General features: G+C 40.9%; 1 protein-coding gene across 7 annotated transcripts in view; it reads right to left on the bottom strand.

Moving 5' to 3' along the window:
- The window catches only part of cntn4 (contactin 4), a 205,124-nt gene that overhangs the window by 32,779 nt on the left and 153,323 nt on the right, over window positions 1-19,022 (bottom strand). For all 7 annotated transcript variants that reach the window (XM_044348917.1, XM_044348922.1, XM_044348920.1 and 4 more), the window contains 2 exons: window positions 17,734-17,863; window positions 16,728-16,878 (listed from right to left, as the gene is read on the bottom strand). In XM_044348917.1, the coding sequence (XP_044204852.1) occupies window positions 16,728-16,878; window positions 17,734-17,863 (281 nt within the window). The remainder of the gene's footprint in view (window positions 1-16,727; window positions 16,879-17,733; window positions 17,864-19,022) is intronic.

Below are 19,022 nucleotides of genomic sequence, written 5' to 3'. Positions count from 1 at the left end.
ATTAAACCTGTTATCATATTTTTGGGAAACTTGGTGGAGACGAGCTGTAAGCACAACTGTCACATAACATATCATCACCTTTTAAGTTGATATGACAAACTTGTCAGCAAACAGTTGCCAATTTAAACATCCATCAGATACTGAGCAACATTAGCATTCATTAGCTCTACTTTGGTCTTGTGGGAAACATCTGGCTCTTCAGCAACAAAAACAATCCACTTTGTTCACCAGCTAGCTGCTAACTTTACAGTGTCTGCTGTTTAGTGCTGGGCAGGTAGTGTGCAATGGCTTTTTGCTGAAAACAGCTGCCTGTGCTATGAAAGAGATGAGAGTGATCCAAACAGTAAAGTTATTGGCTGCAAGCTCAGTGGAAATGCAGTACGGTGATAATTCTCTGAGGGTTTGTCCCTACAAGTGACCGCTTTTACTTACCAGTATGTGATGTCATGTGATCCACCTTAATATAAAACAACTGATTATAGCTGCTTTAAGGTTCCCAGAAAAGCATTTTTTAACCAGTGCCAGATTTTTAAAAGTAAAAGTAAGATTTACACACACTCTTCGGCTGGCAGATAGTTGGCTATTACTTTGACCCTCTATATTTACTGCTTTAACTGTAAAGCACCAATTAAAACCGTCTGTCACTACTGTACTCAAATACTTAGTGCATGACTGCATTAATTAACAGTGCAACAGGACTAAAGATCCAAAGCAACAGAGCATGTGCAACAGCGCTGCTGCTCCCTTAAATCAGCTAAAACTCATTCCTACTCTGCTTTTGATCAGTTCAAAACAGCTATGTGACAGTTAAAGATAACACAGTCGGGTGCGAGAGTATTTTCACAGCCGTGCTAGAAGTCTAAATGACACATGACAAACAAAACAATTCATCAGCTTCCACTCTTATGTGAGAGCAGTTTGTTTTCTTGTTTGCACCAGTGATATGTTTAACTGGATGTACTTGTGTAATGTGGTTGATACTGTGTGACACAGTGTTATATTTTAGCCCCCTGCTTCATTGTCTTCGTTGGGTCTTTTTCAAGTGTTGGATGTGATAAGAAAGTGCAGAGACACTTAGTGAAAGAGAATCTACTTCTAAAACCACACAGTGCTGCTGAGTGGAGGCTTCTTGGTTTATATCAGACTGAGAGAAAAGTGCTGAATGCAAAGTAGCTGACAATGACCATCAGTTACATGAGGGGCATATCGCAGTGTGGAATGGCCCACACTTAATGGCATCAAACCTGGAGGCCAATACATTTGAGGAAAATGGCCTATTAAATGGCACCATGGTGGTACAACTGACCATAAACCTGAGCAGAGTAAGCACAATAAAAACAAATACTATACATTAATTGCACTGCATTGCTGGCTCTCTGATGACTCAGGTTATTTAAAGGAAAATGTGGACTAAAGGCTTTACCGCATGCACATCTACTATCAATTAACTAGTGGTCTTTTTGTAATCAGTGAGAGTAAAAACAAATGGGAAAACATATCATTTTAACTAGAACAAGCTCTGACCTAATTCAACTCAACCAACACAAGGCTCACAGCAATATCTCAACATAACTAAATACCTGCATTTGTGCACTGCGCTGTGTATATCCACAATCCCCTTATCCTCAGGGACAAAACAGCTATCATGTGACTCGTGCACCATGCATCTTGTAAGAGGAGGCTCTGCGGAGAGCGAACAAGTGGTGCTGCATGTGAGCACAATGGCTCTTACAGAGAGTTAAATCCTCAGTAGCCCTCCTGTAGAGCCAAGACTGTTCTTGGCCATTCACCGCATCGTCTACCTTTTTTTAAAAGCTTTATATGAAGACTGGGGAGGCACTTTCCTTTCAGCGATGTTACAGAGAGAGGAGCAGACCGGCTGTTTGCATAAGTGTTCATCATTTCAGTTTGAAGCTAATGGAAGAGCAGATGAGGTCAAATACAGTGGAAGTCAACCGAAGCACAGCGGTGGTGAATAAGAGATGGAGGCTTACTATTAACACGTTTCAGTTTTGCTCCTGCCTTCTCTCTCCTCTGCCACGGCCCAGACAACATGTCTGTGCGATGTGCCCATTATGTGAGGAGACATTTCCCACCTCCATCCCGAGAGAAGCCAGCGGAGGGGGCAGGTATCAATAATTCACAGGTGAGATGAACACAAGTGCCACTCCTTTCATCCCTGCCTCACACAGGTTTAATGGACACGGCAATAATTCTCCTAAAGGAGGCGATTATTTTGAACACGGTGGGATGTCCAAATGCACTCGTGTAATCCTGAAAAACACAGGTGTGTATTTTGGGTGAGATCAAGCCTCTGAGGACAGGGGCTATACAGTGTTGATCCTCCCCGCTCTGTGACAAGATGAAAGAGACAAATAACATCAGTCACAGAGCAGCTATCACGGGCACTGTGAAGTGGAAATCGCAGGGAAGAGCCAGCTCCAAAGTAAAAACCTGTTTTTGTTATTTCCTTACTTTCTCTTTGAGACGCTGTTAACAGATTCAGGCGTTGCTTTTTGTAAGCTTCTTCACAATCAAAAAGGCACTTGAAAATCTTGTTTTGATGTTTCATTCAGACATATTTTGTCTTTGATCTGTTTGATAAATTCTACATTGTGAGAGGAAACTGTCACAGTCCAAATAATGAGTCACAAAAAAGGCAAGGAAATTCTGCGTCGAGAGCAGCGGCTTTGAACTATGTCTGGGCCTGGAATGTAAAGTGAGTTTCTAATAGCAGCAGCAGGAGCCTCGTGCTCAAATGGTGAAATCGTGTTAGCTCGCTTTCTACATAAACACACTAACTCGCTAACGCCGCTGAAGAATCGGAGTGTACTCATAAAAATTCAGCATGCAAACAAAATGCATAATCACAGATCAGATTGTGATTTGAGAGTTCCAAAAAGGACCGTTCATGAATACTTAGTGACTCGGAGACGCCATGGCTGATTGGTAGCATGACTGCAGGGTGGAGGCCTGTATGCGTCTCTACTTAATTAACAGGGTAAATAAAACAGGCTTGTGAAAATAGGGGTTAAGATTCTATCAGTGGAATTACTCAGCCATGAGACCACAGGAAGAGAGATCGTCACAAGCTTACGGTGATTTCACCAAATAATTAGTCTCAGCTAAGGCCTTCTATACACAAAGATTACTGCCTCAGTGCACACACCGCTTGCTCGACTCGCCACTGCAGCAGCCATTCACTTCCAAATACCAGTTAACTAAATGGATAAAGTAAGTATGAAAAAAGCACTGCAGGGGAAGTGTTTGATATTGTGTTTGCCGGCCGCGGCAAGCTCACAGATAAGGTGAGGTGTGTCTGAGTTACCGTTTCCGACCCCCATTGACCATCATCGACCTACCTGCAGGTGATGTTTCTAATCATAATTGTATCAAAACGTCAGTGTTGCTAACAGTGCTGGAGGCTGTAATGTGGTGAGTGCGCGGAGAAAGAGGCGAGGTCACCATATCCTCTGAGACGGGACAAGGGGTGGGACCTAACTTCAGGTGTTGATCTATGCTCTTGGCTGCTTTAAAAACCCTGAAGTGTATAGGGGGTGGGGCTGTCTGAGATAAATTGAAAGGCTGTCTCTCCTAAGGTTCCCCGCAGTGTGCTGTGCTGGAGAGAAAAGGCCTTGTCAGCTGCATAAATCAAGCCCAGCTGTGCAGCGTAGACCCGAAACGCTAAAACCTACAGAGTGCAATGCAACTGTGGTACAACTTCTCAGATGTCTGCTTTATGCAGCATTATGACTAAAAGAATATGCGTTGTTTTCTTGTGAAGTTGTCAACATCAAGGTTAACGGTCAATTAGAGACCACAAAGCAGGTGTGCTCTTGATTTTTTGTTGTTCTTTCAGTTGACAAAGCGATTGGCTGACACTGGTGAAACAGGGACACCTGGGCATTTACTTCTGACAATTCTTCGATACAGGTGTAATTGATATTGATTTTTGCTGTACTCAGACGTGTACCAATGACTCTCATCTTGTCACACGGATCATTAGCTGCAGCAAATGATCCCAGCATTACCACATGGCTGTATGATAGGAGATGATTAACTCTGAGGTGATTTCAAATGTAAGGCTGTGCCTAGCTAAATTTAAATGCTACAATCCACCAAACCCCTGACCATAACTCTGGTGCATGAATGACATGAATGCTTAGTTCTGGTCATAGACTATATTTTCCTTGTCATTTCTTTTTGTTTTTCTGCCATGCTAGCAACAAGGCTCGAGGGATTGCATTGTAGGTAGGTGAACCCACCACTTTGGTCCAGACTGAAATATCTCAACAAATATTGGAAGGGTCACCATGAAATTTACACATTCATGGTCCCCAGAGGAGGAATCCTCAAGACTTTGGTGCTTCCTTGACTTTTCATTTAGCACCACCATGATGTTGACATTTTCAGTTGAGTGAAATATGTCAAAAACTATTGGATGAATTGCCATTCCTGGTCTCCATAGGACAAATTGTAATGACTTTGGTAATCAGGAGTTTTGACTTAGTGCCATCATAAAATGTTAAAATGTCTATTTGTCCAATATTTTGGTTAAATACCAAATACCTGCAAAACAAATGACATTCCCATCAGCCTCAGTTGTACTTTGTGTTTATTGCCAGTTAGCAAATGTAAGCATGCTAACACACTAAACTAACATGGTAAGCATTATATCTGCTAACATGTCAACATTGTCATTGTGAACTTGTCAGCATGCCAACATTATTATTTAGCTCAAAGCACCATTGTGCCCAAGTACTGTACAACCTCACAGGGATGCTAGCATGGCTGTGGACCAAATCTGACCAAACTCTTGACAGCTGTTTCTCTGATAATGCCCACTGTATTTTGTTACCTGGATGTGTATCTCTTTAACACAGTCAAGAACAGGGCCACTGAACACTTAAACACATTTGACCCCAAAATTATTAAAAGTGTGTCATGACACTATTTAGCTTTAAATTTAGCCCTGACCTGATAGCTATGATTATTCATTTTTCACAAATATCTAGACAGGAAGCTGCTGGCAACGAACATCGAAGACCAAAAGAAGAGCTACATAAATGACAAGTGTACAATAAAACTAAATGAGACATTGTACGGACAATGTATTGAACATTCTGAGTTTAACTTTGGAGTATCCATGATGCTGCAGGAAAGTTTTGGAGAGTTGTGCATCTTTGTAAGAATGATGACAGTTGGTAGGAGGGAGAAATAAGTACAGGTAAAAAAAAAAAAAAAAAAGCGAGGAGTTGTGCTTTAAATATGCCAGTGAGTCAGAGCTCAGCCTGATCATATTAAAATGCCTGGTAGCCAAAAAAAGGAGCACACATAACTCCCTCAGTGTTAGAAGTTATCAGGCAGCTCAATTACAATTTACTCTACCAGGCTTTGAGCTGTAAGAAAGTACTGTGCTTTGCAGACAATTACCATTTGTCATGTAGAAAATGCCCATCTGACAGGGATCTTTTGGAGGTTTCAATCAAAACTCAACAACAATATAACAACTGCGTTTTGTGACCACCGTTGCAGGGAGCTCTTGCTTCAAGACAACGCAAATGATTAAGAATGATTGACATAGAATAAGCACTCATTCTTCAACTCTCAACAAAGGCAAGCCCTGCAACTGGAAGCAGGGTTATGAGCCCTTTTTCTATTCAGCTACATTACCAGTGGAGTAAGTTGCAGGCAATACTTGAAATAACTTTCCTTTTGGTTCACTGTGTATTGACACTTGTCTCCAGGGCACTGGCTAACATTAAAGCTTCTTTCGCAATATTGTTGCTTTATAAAAACACGGCCAGGGGACAGGGGTGCTGGGCTGCAATGCAAGTATTAATCTCTTACTCTATGAAATGCACACCAGTGTGTATTACCATAATGTAAGCAGGGAAATGGCAAGTTCTTCCCCATAGCCTCAACAGCTAAGATGAATTTATTTTTTCTCTCTTTTTTTGTATTTTCTTTTGATAAATAGAGCAGGAATTGTACACTTACTTATAATACTAACAGTTTTAGGTACAGTTTGTTAGACCATTTGAATATTGGATGCTCCATTCCAGGAATTGGTGGCTAGATTTATTTATTAAATGACAAAAGTTAAGCTTCAATATTCATAATGTTGAGATAAATGAAATTAAATGTACAACACATTTTTGTACCTGGTCTCCCTTCAACAATAAAGGGAGAAACTGCTTACATAATGTCCGCAGGCATGAAAATATTGTCAACTTGTTATCAATGCCTATAATGAAAAAAAAACAATAAAAAAACACACTCTGATTCTCTTTCTCTTTCTCACACACACACACACACACACACACAAGTGCACACAGTCTACTGTCTAAGGATCTCAGTGCAAATGAACTTTCTCAAAATAAATGTGTAAAAGTGTCCATTTTTTATAGGAAGGTGTCTTAATGAAGCAGGCTGATTGAGGACGTCTTAATTCTCGCCTGTGGAACATGATGTGATTGTGTTTGTAATTGCATTGTGGGGAGGGGGAGTTTATCAGCCTGGGCCACAGAGGGGTTTGTGTATGTACTTCCAGAGGATTCCTTTAATCACAAATTGCTCTCCTGGTTTATTCCCTTCCAGAGATATTCATCTCTCCTCGTGTGCTGAGGTATCCCTTCAGGAATAAAGAGCACACACATGTTCCACAGGAAATTGTCAGAGGAACCAAGATGGATTACTCATGCTGCGCTGGCGGATTCTCACTTTGAAAAATGATATCAGCCACAGTCTCCCAGATAAAAATAATCCCGGCTAGCAGTACATGGGATGCAGACGGGTAAAGAGACTTCTGACCTAATCTCAGCAAACATCTCAGAATTCACTTTATCTGTGGTATGATATTTTTTTGAGTTTAGTCAGTCAGCACCAGATTCTTTGCAGAAACATGTGTTAGAAGCCCCCACCCCACCCCCTCATCCATTAAAAAAGGAAAAACTGCTAATTTAGCAAAATGGTGCAGATAGATGATTGAAATTTTATGGCATCGTATGATCTGAAGCTTTAATGGCTCAAAGGTTATACTCTGAGTGATGCAGTGGGACCTACAGTCATATGGCTGGAAAGTGAATTGATCTACTAATTTGATGGTCTCTAAATACAACAACAAAATCAATTAATGCCCATAATCTTGACTGAAAAGCAAAGGCCGATGTACAGTCTGCCCATCAAGTATGTGCCCCTCAACGTAAATCACACCAAATGTCAAAGAGTCATCTGAGGCATGTTGAATTGTTAAGTAATAAATTCACGGCAAAAACATGAAAGTGTATTCACACATTATATAGTCAACTGTTCTCAGTGTGTCAGTTCAACGTCATTGAGCAGAGTTAAGAACTACAGGTTTTCTGGCTAATTTTAGAACACCACTGACAACTGGATGGCTTTGTCACTACATATACTGTAGCAAGAGGTACAGAAGAATTTTTATTGTTTGAACAAAATGCTACTGTAATGTATTTAAAAGAAAATCTGTAGCTTTGTAAAGACAAACTATGGTTCCCAAGCTCAGCATTTATCTACAAGATTCAAGTCTAGAAAACTTACCTCTAATAATTAATTGACTATTTGCTAAGCTCTGCACCCTTAGTTACTGTTGCCTGTCAAGCTTTCCATTCTCGCACAGTATATGTGCAGTTCACAATGATAATTGGGGCAGACTTACCACTTGAAATTCTCGTTAATATTTGGAACAACAGGTCCTTGATTTCAGACAGAGGTAGACAAAAACAAGGTTGTCATTTCTAGCTAGTGGTCGTCAGTTTTGCCAGCTGGAATGGATCTTCTATTGTGAATGGGCCTTTTTTTTAAACAATCCATAACCCCACAACATAATGTAATATGAAATACTCCTTGGCATTGACAGTAACACAAAACAAGGTTACTATAGTAGGTAATAAGCCTTCTACTTAGGCATACTAACATACAACAAACAACATACTGTTTAATTCTTCATTACACTTTTGTGTATGAAAAAACACACTTGTGTTTTTGGTTTTGCAAAGGCTAAAAAAACCCCTCCACCCTTGAAACTCTTTATGTACAGAGTATCTACAGCCCCATGCACACAGTTCCAACAATTGGAAAAATACAAAGCTTGAAAGGCCTACGCGCCTAGTTACGGTTGCTAAGCTAATGTTGCTAATCTTCTATTGTGCAGCCCACTTGAAATGATGTTGCTAATGGGAAAGGCAAATGCCTTTAATCCACCCTTTCTAGACCACAGTGAGCAATGTGAAGATCATGGGCCACTCTCATCTAATCCAAATTTATCTGATGATCACAGCGTGTCAAACACATGGTGCTGTGCCCCCGCTTACAGCCACAAATATATCAAACTAGTGATTCATATTCATCTGCAGTGAAGTGACTTTTGGGGCAGCCAATGGCCAAAGGTTGGACACACAGCATGAAAAAAGACAAGGCAGAAGACATCTTGGAATGTCATTACTGATTTCCCAGTATCATGAATGCAATGGTCATGATGAATAATAAAAAAATTACACTTTTTTGTCAATAACACACAATTATTACTTTGATTACTAAGCTAGCCATTTACCTAAAAATCCCCTCCAAAAGAAATGTAGGACTTTGGCTCTGCCCACTGAGGTTTAAACCAACCAACGAGATTATTTCTGCCTCCTGAGCAGCTCTAACTCTGAGACATGTTTGGATAAATAAAACATTTAATCTGCTATGCGGATGTGTGTGTGCTAGCAGGCACCTCTGAACAGTGTTGGTTGTTGTCTGCAGCTGCCAGGATCAGCAAAGCACTAATCCTCGGTTTGCTCCCATTCTCAGGCGAGGGGGACCGCACTCCTTCATGTGGCTTTTTTAGCTACAGCCAGGGTGGAGAGGTGTAGGCAAAGACAAAATGAAAAGCACCAGTCAGCTGTCCACAGCAGCCTTGTCAGGTAGTAAACCTTTCCTCAAGGCAAAGTAATGAAACAAGTCCTTCTGGGCACATAAGCTCTCTGTATTCAGGCCTGGCACTGCTCACTCACACTGCTAACCTCCACAGAGAGCCAGAACTCCACTTCACAAGCAGATGTTCAATTAGAGTCAAATGAGGAAATTAGAGATCTGATGAGCAAAAAATGTGAAGTGACATTTAAACATGACAAACAATGTTTTTAATAAGTATAACAGCATGCAGCCTACGAATTAGGAGACTGAAATAGTGCTGGGCCATCCGTTCACACAGATCATTTAATCACCACCTTTATTAATACACCTGTTTCCATGCAGCACTGATTAATTTTAAGTCTTCATAAAAATTAAGCCCTGAGACATTTGATGAGACTCTTTATTAAAATCTCCTTGAAACAGAACAAAGGCATCATGGAAAGATAGCAAGATATGCGATAAGTAAATTAATGCAAAGTTCACTGCTATGTCTCTTTCGCAGTTTTGGTGTTCTCCTGACACTTATTCTTTCTGGAGTGCGTCTGGCAGAGCAGATGGGCCTATAAATGGAGATCACTCTGCGAGACATCTCTTCATTTACGTGACAGCCATGCTTATTTGCTTTGCCAATGTAGGAGGGATGCATAATATGCAAGAAGAACAGTGTACCACTGGGTCATGACTACAGATAGGATCTGGCCAATCCAGCTATAGCAAGTGTTGCTCTCGCTACAGACTAATGGACTAATCAACATCCAGGCCACATACACATCCTCCTGTGTCTTCTCACTTAAACTCAGTGAGCCACTCAAAAACGTGTCATGTTAAGCTTGCACCTACAGCTCAGACATTAACACACACTACTTAAAGCTGTAAACACACCTAGCAGATGATTTCAAGGCACGAAATGACGAAATGAGTCATATAGGGAGAGAGATTTCTCATGCTCACTGAATCATGAGCCACACTTGCTCTTCAATGTGCGTGTCAATAGTTTGGCATAAGTAAAAAGCAGAATTAAAGAGGCCTCACGTCACACGAACGTATGAGCTCAATTTGTGACAAGTGATAAAAAATATGAGAGGAAGCGGGGGTTGACATGTGGGTCAACTTTCTCAACGAGATCACGATCTGATAGTGTTTTCTTCTTGACAAGGCTGGAGGTTCATTTGGACATGTTAAACATGGAATTACTGTGCAATCAGATATGTGGCTCAAAAAATGATAGTTGTTTTTATGTTTTGAGCCATTTTGTGCTTTTATTTCATTTTTAACTGCTCTAAGCCTGGTTTGGCTTTATTTCTGTTTCATACAGATTTACAAATACCAATATGATGTCAAAAAATGATTAATTTTATATATAAAATGATGCATCTGCTGTAATTTTTCTAAGTACTTCAGTTTCTTTAAAGCAAAAATACACATCCCACATTGTCAGGACACAAAAAACTAACAAAGCTGAATATAGGTAGAATAGTCAGGTTTACTATATATGACATGTGGTAACATATTGCATCATTGATAAATTAAACTCAGAAAGAAATCTGTTGCAGCCAAAATTTTTAGAATTGAGGCAAAACATGTGAACCATGGCCAAGTTTATGTTACGTAGCATATGATAAATTTACCTAATGTTGACTTAATTTCTACTTTAATTTCTACTAATTTCACTGTATAACCAGGAAACTTTCATCTTATTTTGAGGAAGTCTTGTGGACACATCGTATCACAGCAACTCTTCTGGCCAGTGATGCCAAAAATTCCTGCCATCTAGCCAGAGGATAGTGATGTGAACATTTCTAGCCTTCAGCCTGCTAATTGTAGTGTTTTCTATAACCCATGGCTATCCCATCTGAATAAACTGTGATTTACTTGCAACGTGTGATAAAGATGCAGCTTGTTTGTACTGAGCCACCATGAATGTACTTACAGAATAAGGCAGCGCTGATTTAGATGCTTTAAACCACTGAGGAGGGGAGCGTTTTCCAACAAGATTAGAATTCTGTCTTATCATTGCACGACCAAACCGACCAATAAAGCCACTAAGACAATGGTTGCTGTGAGATTTCTTACTAGCAATGAATATTTTATGTTCAGTGTTATTAAATGTATCAAGACCTAACCTTATCTATTTAATAGAAGCAAGTCAAATTGATGTTATTGTAGAAAATACATACAGATTTTGCATTTGTACTCGAAATACAGGAAAAGCTCTGACTGATATGTGAATCTTAACATGTCCAGTGTTTTGGAGATATGTAGCTTCACCTTCCTTCCAGTAGCATCCTTCCTTTATGTTTCTTTGTGTGTGCAGTGGGACTGTACATTTGTAGTTGTTTGAAACCACTAATCTGGGGTAAAAAGGAGCTGATAAAACTTTGATCAGATGTTACCTTGGCAACAAGCTTCCTGTACTCACCTTGTTCAAAGATGTCACTCAAATTGTTACATCGCCAAGTGCACAATGTGTGCTACAGCAAACACTGGTGCACACTTTCAAATATTTCAATATTTCAGTAGGTATTTAATAGTATCTAATAATAATTTCTGGCATGAAATCAGTAGAGAAATTGAGAATATTTGGGATAGGGCTTTTTTATATCACCTTCTAAAAGACATAAAAAACACAGAGATCCACAGCTGATATCTGTAGAATATTGTAAATAGTGGTGCCAAATAAACCATTACAGTACCTTAAAGAACCATCAGGACCATTTTCAGCAATCAGAGAACAATTTCTTTCTCCCATTCAAGTCTGATCATCAGAGCAGACGGTTTCACAGACTGCAGCAGAGACACCTCAGCGCATCCGCAGCTGTTTTAAGCAAACTGAAATGTTTGATATTTTTATTTTAATCTGGAGAAGTGAATATAAAATGAAAAAATGGTACCATGGTCTTCCTAAATTGTGTTCCTTTTGCCTTTCTGAATATCACAATTGATATGATCAGTAGTTGGCTCAGAGAATGTTAATTTCATTCATTGTTAAACCCGAAAACCCTTTAAATGTCTTTAAACCAATATTTAGCAATGTATTAGGGATTTTAAACAAATTAATCAAACTATATAACTAATTTTTGATGTATTATATGTGGGCTAAGTCCTGCACTCATGGACACAACAGGAGACTAGGTGGCATTTTGACTTGGCAGCAGTTTGCCAGGTGCCCTTTGTTCTTGGAGTACCACTCCCCTAAGCAATTATAATACACATAAAGGCCTAAAATTAGCCTCCCTGGGAATCCAGCCACCAGTAGGGTCCATATTTATTTCCCAGTCTAAATATGTTTTTTGAGAGGTGTGATGCCTAACCCAGAAAAAAATCACACAGCACAATAACAGAAAATAAAATTTTAGCATAAAGCATCTGCATCACATTGCCATATCTCAAACCTATTTTAGATGTATGACCTTTTGGACTGAGCTTACTAAAAGGAATTGCCATGGGTACCTGGGCATGCTGAACTTTTGACTGTCCATCAGCTCCTTGGGGAGGAAAGGAATGGAGTGGAAAGAGGGGTGTGTGTGTGTGGGGGGGGCTGTATGAATAATATTGAGTAAAAAGATAAAACTTCATTTGCAATCTGCACCGAAACACACACAAGGCACCATGTATCCTCTCTGTGCAGCTGAAGAGACACGCTGCTGCATCAGGGTGCCGTGGAAACAAAAGTGGGGGGATTTGTCCCAGCCACACCCAAAGCACTTTAATGCCTCCCCCCAGGCGTAAACACCTTCTTCAAAGGATTGAAAGATCCAGCACAAATATTTGCATGACTGCCAAAGCCGATAGAGATAAATACTCAAGGTCTTTAAAAGATGGTGTTTAATGCAGGAGGGCAGAACATCAGGACGTCAGCATATCCTGCGGTGGCTCGTGAGAGGACAGTTGATTGAGTGTGCCTGGTGTGAGGGGCCTAACAAACTTGATTTCTCCCTGTTAGTGACATATTGAAATGGCATGTTTTTTAGGCTGCTCTCTGTGGCTGACACGGCCAACTTACACACTCATCAGCAAGACCTGTTCTGCTCTGCGCTCTCAGCTGCTTTGTTCCAGCTGATGTCATCTAAACCTCGTCCCTGCAGGGTTGTCTGGGGTAGATAAGACATCCCCTCCCTCCACTGGTCTCCTGCAGAAAAAAGGGGGCTGCTGCTATGAAGATGGATTACCCAGCTGGTGACACTAGTTCCCTTTCCGCTGGAGCCACTATGGAGTGCTAACGCAATTAAGGCAATTAATCTTCAACAAAAGGGGTTCACAGCTACCTCTTATGATTTCGCACCTCTCAGTACAGGTACATAACCAAACAAGCCTGCTCCAACATGCACACATACTGTACATGCATGCAAACACAGTTCTGTGTGATATACAGAAAAACATAAATACAATTAACTAGGAAGAATTATAGCATGCATGCCTAACACACAGTTCATGTGTGAAACCAGGATGTTGTTTGCTCCATTATTTGCGGTTCACTCATTTGTGTCAGTGGCCTGCTTTCACTTACGTTTTATGATTTTACAACCAACCAGCAGGATAAGACTAAATATTGTAGTCGACCTACAGAAAAGACAGCTATTATTGGGCATCCATTTAAAGAACAAGTGCTCTAATGATCACCGGAACAGATGCTAAACATTTTTATTGTGTAACATACAGCACAAGGTTGTATGTGTGTATATCACACATGAGAGGGAAGGGAGATAACAGGAAAGAGAGTAAGGGGGAGCCAGCACATTTAAAGGCTCTGGCATGTGTTTTCAAGCTCTGTAAAACATTACTCTACTTCCAAGCTGGCAATACAGTTCGGCACCATGGCAAAAATGTCCTTTTAATGTAACGCATCTGGGACTGTTGAATTTTACGTTCAAATCTGTTCTTCTTAATTTTGGAGCAGCAGCACAGGTGGTCTGAGCCAAATATCATTTATTTTAGGGATGAATGATATAGGATTTTTGGTCAATATCCAATATGTCGATATTTTCCAACTCATTTTGGCCGATGGCTGATATATGCATAAATTTTTTCCACCTGAAGTTCAGGAGCTCAGCATTAAAACTTTAATAATCCTGCCAAGTGGGTCAAACAGTAGAGTTTTCTTTGAGTTTATTATACCGACAGGATTAATGGGTAGGATTTAATCTCTGGTCCACAGTCTGGAGCAGAAGGTGGTGGTTATATACCTAATATGCTGGTTGCCAACTGCCGTTAAAGAAGAAGAAGGAGAATAAGTTTTTTCAAACAGAGTGGTACATCCTGTCAGCCGAGGTGTTTCCTATCTGTGCAGCCGAACACAGCAGCTCCTCCACGGACTGTTTCACCCTGATGTTCCTAGTACTTCCTCCACAGGCTCCACTTCACTCAGCTGCCCGACAGACCCGCTGCTTCTTCCAACTTTAACCTGAATAACAAACCGGGGCTCAGTGCTCCTGTTGGATCCACATGGTGAGCCGGTGCTAGCTGGGAGGCTAGCGGAGCGTTAGCTGCAGCATGGCCGGAGGGAAGCACAGCCGACTAGCCCTGGCTCTCCGAGTGGATCCAACCGGAGCGCCGAACCCCGGTTTGTTATTCAGGTTAAAGTGGGAAGAAGCAGTGGGTCTGTGGGACAGCTGAGTGAAGTGGAGCCTGCGGAGGAAACACCAGGAACATCAGGGTGAAACAGTCCGCAGAGGGAAGCACAGCCAGAGCCGATATTTCATTTTAAAACCTTTATCGGCCGATACCGATGACATGCTGATATTATCGTGAATCCCTAATTTATTTAGAGTAAAGACATTAAAACATATTTCTGAATATCAAACATAAAACAGAACTACCAGAATGAAGATAGTGTTGAGGAATTACATCTGCTAATTGTCCATTATCATGGTACTCCAAGTGCTCTAAAGGACTAAGTTAAGCGAATCCATCTTTCAGCTACAGCAGCAACAATAAGAATTCCCTAATTTTAAATATTCAACAGTAATTTATACTTCAATGGCTTAAATCTTTAATGATTCATTATTTATCACAGCAGTTGGTCATTGTGTAAATTATAGTTAGGAATAAGTGAAAATACTGACGCACAAGTATATGCAGTGATAGAATTTCAGGAAAACAAAGCATCTCTTTCACACTGCTACAGATACTGCCATTTCATTTATCACTTACGACATCAATTTGTGTTATGCCAAAGAGAAATATGTAATAAATTTTAAACTGAGTTCACAATGGTCCAGGTGCTGTGAGGTTGAAATGTGTGATGGAAGTGGCACAGGGCGAGTGAAGGGCACCAGCAGCGAGACCACTATGCAAATTCCCCACCACTTTGTTTGACAAGCAACAACACTGCTTTGTATATATGCAAAGCCTGGCAAGACACTGTGCACACAGTCCTGCTGTCAGAGCAGAGTCATGCTAGAGTGGTGACACCCAATGGGTGACCCCTATCTACAATTAGGCTTCTGGGCCAGACTTCGCACTTCATTCAGACAGACACACACTAACACTGGCAAAAGTTATCACATATAGCACACATCACATCTCAGGGGTCAACCGTGGCAGGACACCAAGATCACCCTCTGTTCCTCAAAAACTTGTCTGAAGTTGAATAATTTGATTTCAGGAGCCTTTATCATCCCTGCTGAGGTGAAAAGTACTTGATTAGCACTTTGAATTTACTCAGCAGCCGGTCTGTTTGGCCATGACTAAAGATAAAACACAGCAAACCCCATTAACCATTACTCAGTGAGGCTCCATGCAGCTTTTTCTCTTTGCTGTTCTGCAAGTGTTCTCAACACATCCAAGGACTGCATCAAAATCTCTCCATGGACATACAGTAACAAAATATATCACAGTAACTGGAGCCTTTTGGTGCACCATGATACAGTATTTTTGAATCCATAAAATTATCTAATTATTCTTAATCTTGTGATTATAAAATAGATGATTACATAAAACAATAATTTTAAGTTATTATGGATTTTACAATATATCTTATTGGGGTGATGTAATATTTCACTCTATACTGACCATTTTAAATTTGCCTGTTTGAAATACTTGCTTAAAAACAAGTGTAATACACCTTTACAATGTACAGTATATTTTAAAGGGGTACTCCAGCAATTTAATATTTCACTTTCATGAAGTTGGGGGACTCAAAAAAGAAAAATTACAAAAAGAATGGTCTAAATTGAAGTGCCAGAAGCTGAGATATCCTGATTTTTGGTATCTAATATGTGTCACGCACCAAAATTCCCCTGAATCCTACATCTCCCATAATGCAATGTGGTAGCACCATTCTGTTTTGAATTTTAAGTCTCAAGTCCAAACTGTGCTATCCCTGGTGACATCATTAAACCCTAATGACAAACATAAAGTTTTCTCAAACTTTGGAAAGCGCCCTCCAGAGACACAGAAGACGGTAGGGGGGGGGGTCAAATATGTGGAGTGCTCCTTTAATGCTTTGAGAACACAGAAGTAATGGTCTTTGTCAAAGGGTTTGAGACAAGCAGGCTCTGAAAACACACTAATGCACCAATGATTGACATTTTTTTCATATCATATGTGCGACTCGTCCAATATTGCAACCAGCTGGGCAACACTGCGTTCGAGATGACTTATAATGAATAATTAAAATGTGAACAAGATGTTACATCTGGAGGGAGCGAGTGTTGCTAAGCATAAGATCTGTCTATATTAATACACAGGACCACAGCCTCCAGGGATCCGTACCTGGCTAAAAATAATGAGAGCACACAGAGGGAAAAGTCCAGCAGTTCTCACAGTGGGCTAAAGCAGAACAAAATGTCTGTGTGTTTTGTTACCTGTTACTTTCTCGGAGTGGTTCGCTGCCCTTCCGCCATGAGATCACACCCCAAGGAGACATCTTGGGCTTGCACTCGATGAGCACATCTCCTCCTACCTTCACCAGTGTCTGACTCCTCAGTTGGCTGTGAGAGAAATCTGGGGCAACAGCTGAGACAAGAGCAGCATATTAAAGGCACTGTTTGCATCTCTTTTCCTCCAAATTTTCTCTGATTATTTATCTCAAATTGAATTTATTACTGATAATTTCTTCACCATTTTGAAAAATGAGTTCATAAATACATTGCGTTATCGCCATGGTTAATTTAAAGACACTAGATTACATTCTTTATAATGTGAATAATTAGCAATCAGAAAGCTAAACAGTAAAGCCCATGACTGATGTGGAGTTACTGTAACTTATTATAATTCTCAGTTAGGCTTCAAGTGAGTCTACATCATATTTTCACAGCAGAGACAGAAATGTCATGTTCTAAAACTTTTAACTTAAGCCACATAACTTTAAAAATATGTGCCCTTTTCAAAAGGTGTGCAATTGCCAGACAGTGTCCCTGGCATCTTTTTCTTTTGAATCTCCACCTTGAGTTTGACTAGCGCACACTACTGCGTTGAGCCTGATTCCAATCAGCAACATGGTCAAGATGAGACATGCTGGAGGATGAATATAGTGAATGAGAGCTGCTGCCAGCTCAGAGCGGAGAGTGACAGGCTTGACAGGACAGATGGGCGAGGCTGGTGAACAGAGCAGCTCTGGCATACGTCACTGTCAGACGGACACATTCATCTTATAATTAATGCTTTTCAATTAGTGGCCAATAAGAGAGAGGCCGCAGGTCATCCGGCACTATTGAGCAGAGGAAGAAGATGGAGCAAACTTGGAAACAAATACAAACAAATGTATGCCTGTGCACATGTCTCCATGCCAACGCACATACCGTATGCACGCATGCGTGAGTGTACACACAGACACACGAAACACATCCACACACTAAGCCAACGTCTTACCTATAACTCGGAGCTCTGCATTGGAGTAGACCTCGCCATGTTTATTCCCGGCCACACACTGGTACATTCCTGTGTCTGACAGGGTCAGGCGACTGATTGACAATGCTCCATTGCCAACCTGTATCCGCTCCTATGGACATAGAGACACATGTCTTTAATATGCTCTACTCTCACTGCTCATCTACATAAAAACAGCCAGCCAGTGGGCCAGTGAATTATGGTCTGGAAGTGACAGACGTGGCAATAAATCTAGGTTTTCATCACTAATGGAGGGAAAGGCTTGGGTGGATGGAGGCAGGCTAGCAGAAAATGACCCTAATCAATCTGCATGTTTATGAGAGTGAAATAAAACCATGCCCTATTTATATCTCCGACTGCACCACAGGGCCTGTTTCCCCTTCAGCAGGAGGAGAGGATAAGAGGGGAAGGAATATCTTAACATCTGAGGGTATACTGCATTGTGAAAATTGCTTTTCTGATAAGTATGCCCTATACATACTAAGTGCTGTGTACATGGTCATGCTGTACCTCCTCTTCATCTGTTTGGACTGTCGTTTTTTTTTTGCCTGCCTGCAGGAGGACTCTTGCTCGTCACTGAGCCATCAAATTAAGATCTATCTAAGGACGGCTGGGCATGATGAACTAAAAACTCAGTAGGATCAGTGCATCTGTTGGACATTTAATCCTCAATATATGTTCATCTCTGTGAACTCAGGTTCTCCCTCAACTCCTTCTCTATACAGTATTAAATCCTTGAGCAGTTTTCATACATCTCCGTGCAGCCGTGTCAGGTTCCGCCTCCTCATGCCCTTCAGCTCCTGTGTTTTCCGCGGGCTCACCCATAATGTCATTAGAGCCCATTTCCATAGGGATGTCTGAGCGGCCTGAACTCCAGTCGCGGGGGATTAAGGTACTGTCACATGAAAAGAGAGACTGTCCTCACTGAAAGATCACAAACTAATCCTGTGTTTGAGCAGGTTGTGACTGAATTTCCATAACGCTCTGCGGCTCGGGATGTGCAGGGGGCGAATATCCCTGCTGGCAAGGGAGGCAAATGGTGGCATATATCAGTCTATGCATGGAAAGCACTCCCGTTTACGGCTGCTATTAATTAAGCATGACGTTCCTCTCAAATCAGCAGTTTTTCATGCAGGGACTTGGGGGGACCATCTGTACGCCTTATGCTGAATGGAAATGATTGGCAATGTCATTTGCCAACAACACTGGGTTGATTCTTTTGATATAAAACTGCAAAAACACATAAAGAATGGATGGCATGAAGGAATGAC

This window comes from Thunnus albacares, chromosome 4 (assembly GCF_914725855.1).
Source record: "Thunnus albacares chromosome 4, fThuAlb1.1, whole genome shotgun sequence".
Classification (NCBI taxonomy): Eukaryota; Metazoa; Chordata; class Actinopteri; order Scombriformes; family Scombridae; genus Thunnus; species Thunnus albacares.
This window is presented reverse-complemented; position numbering and strand designations above follow the sequence as displayed.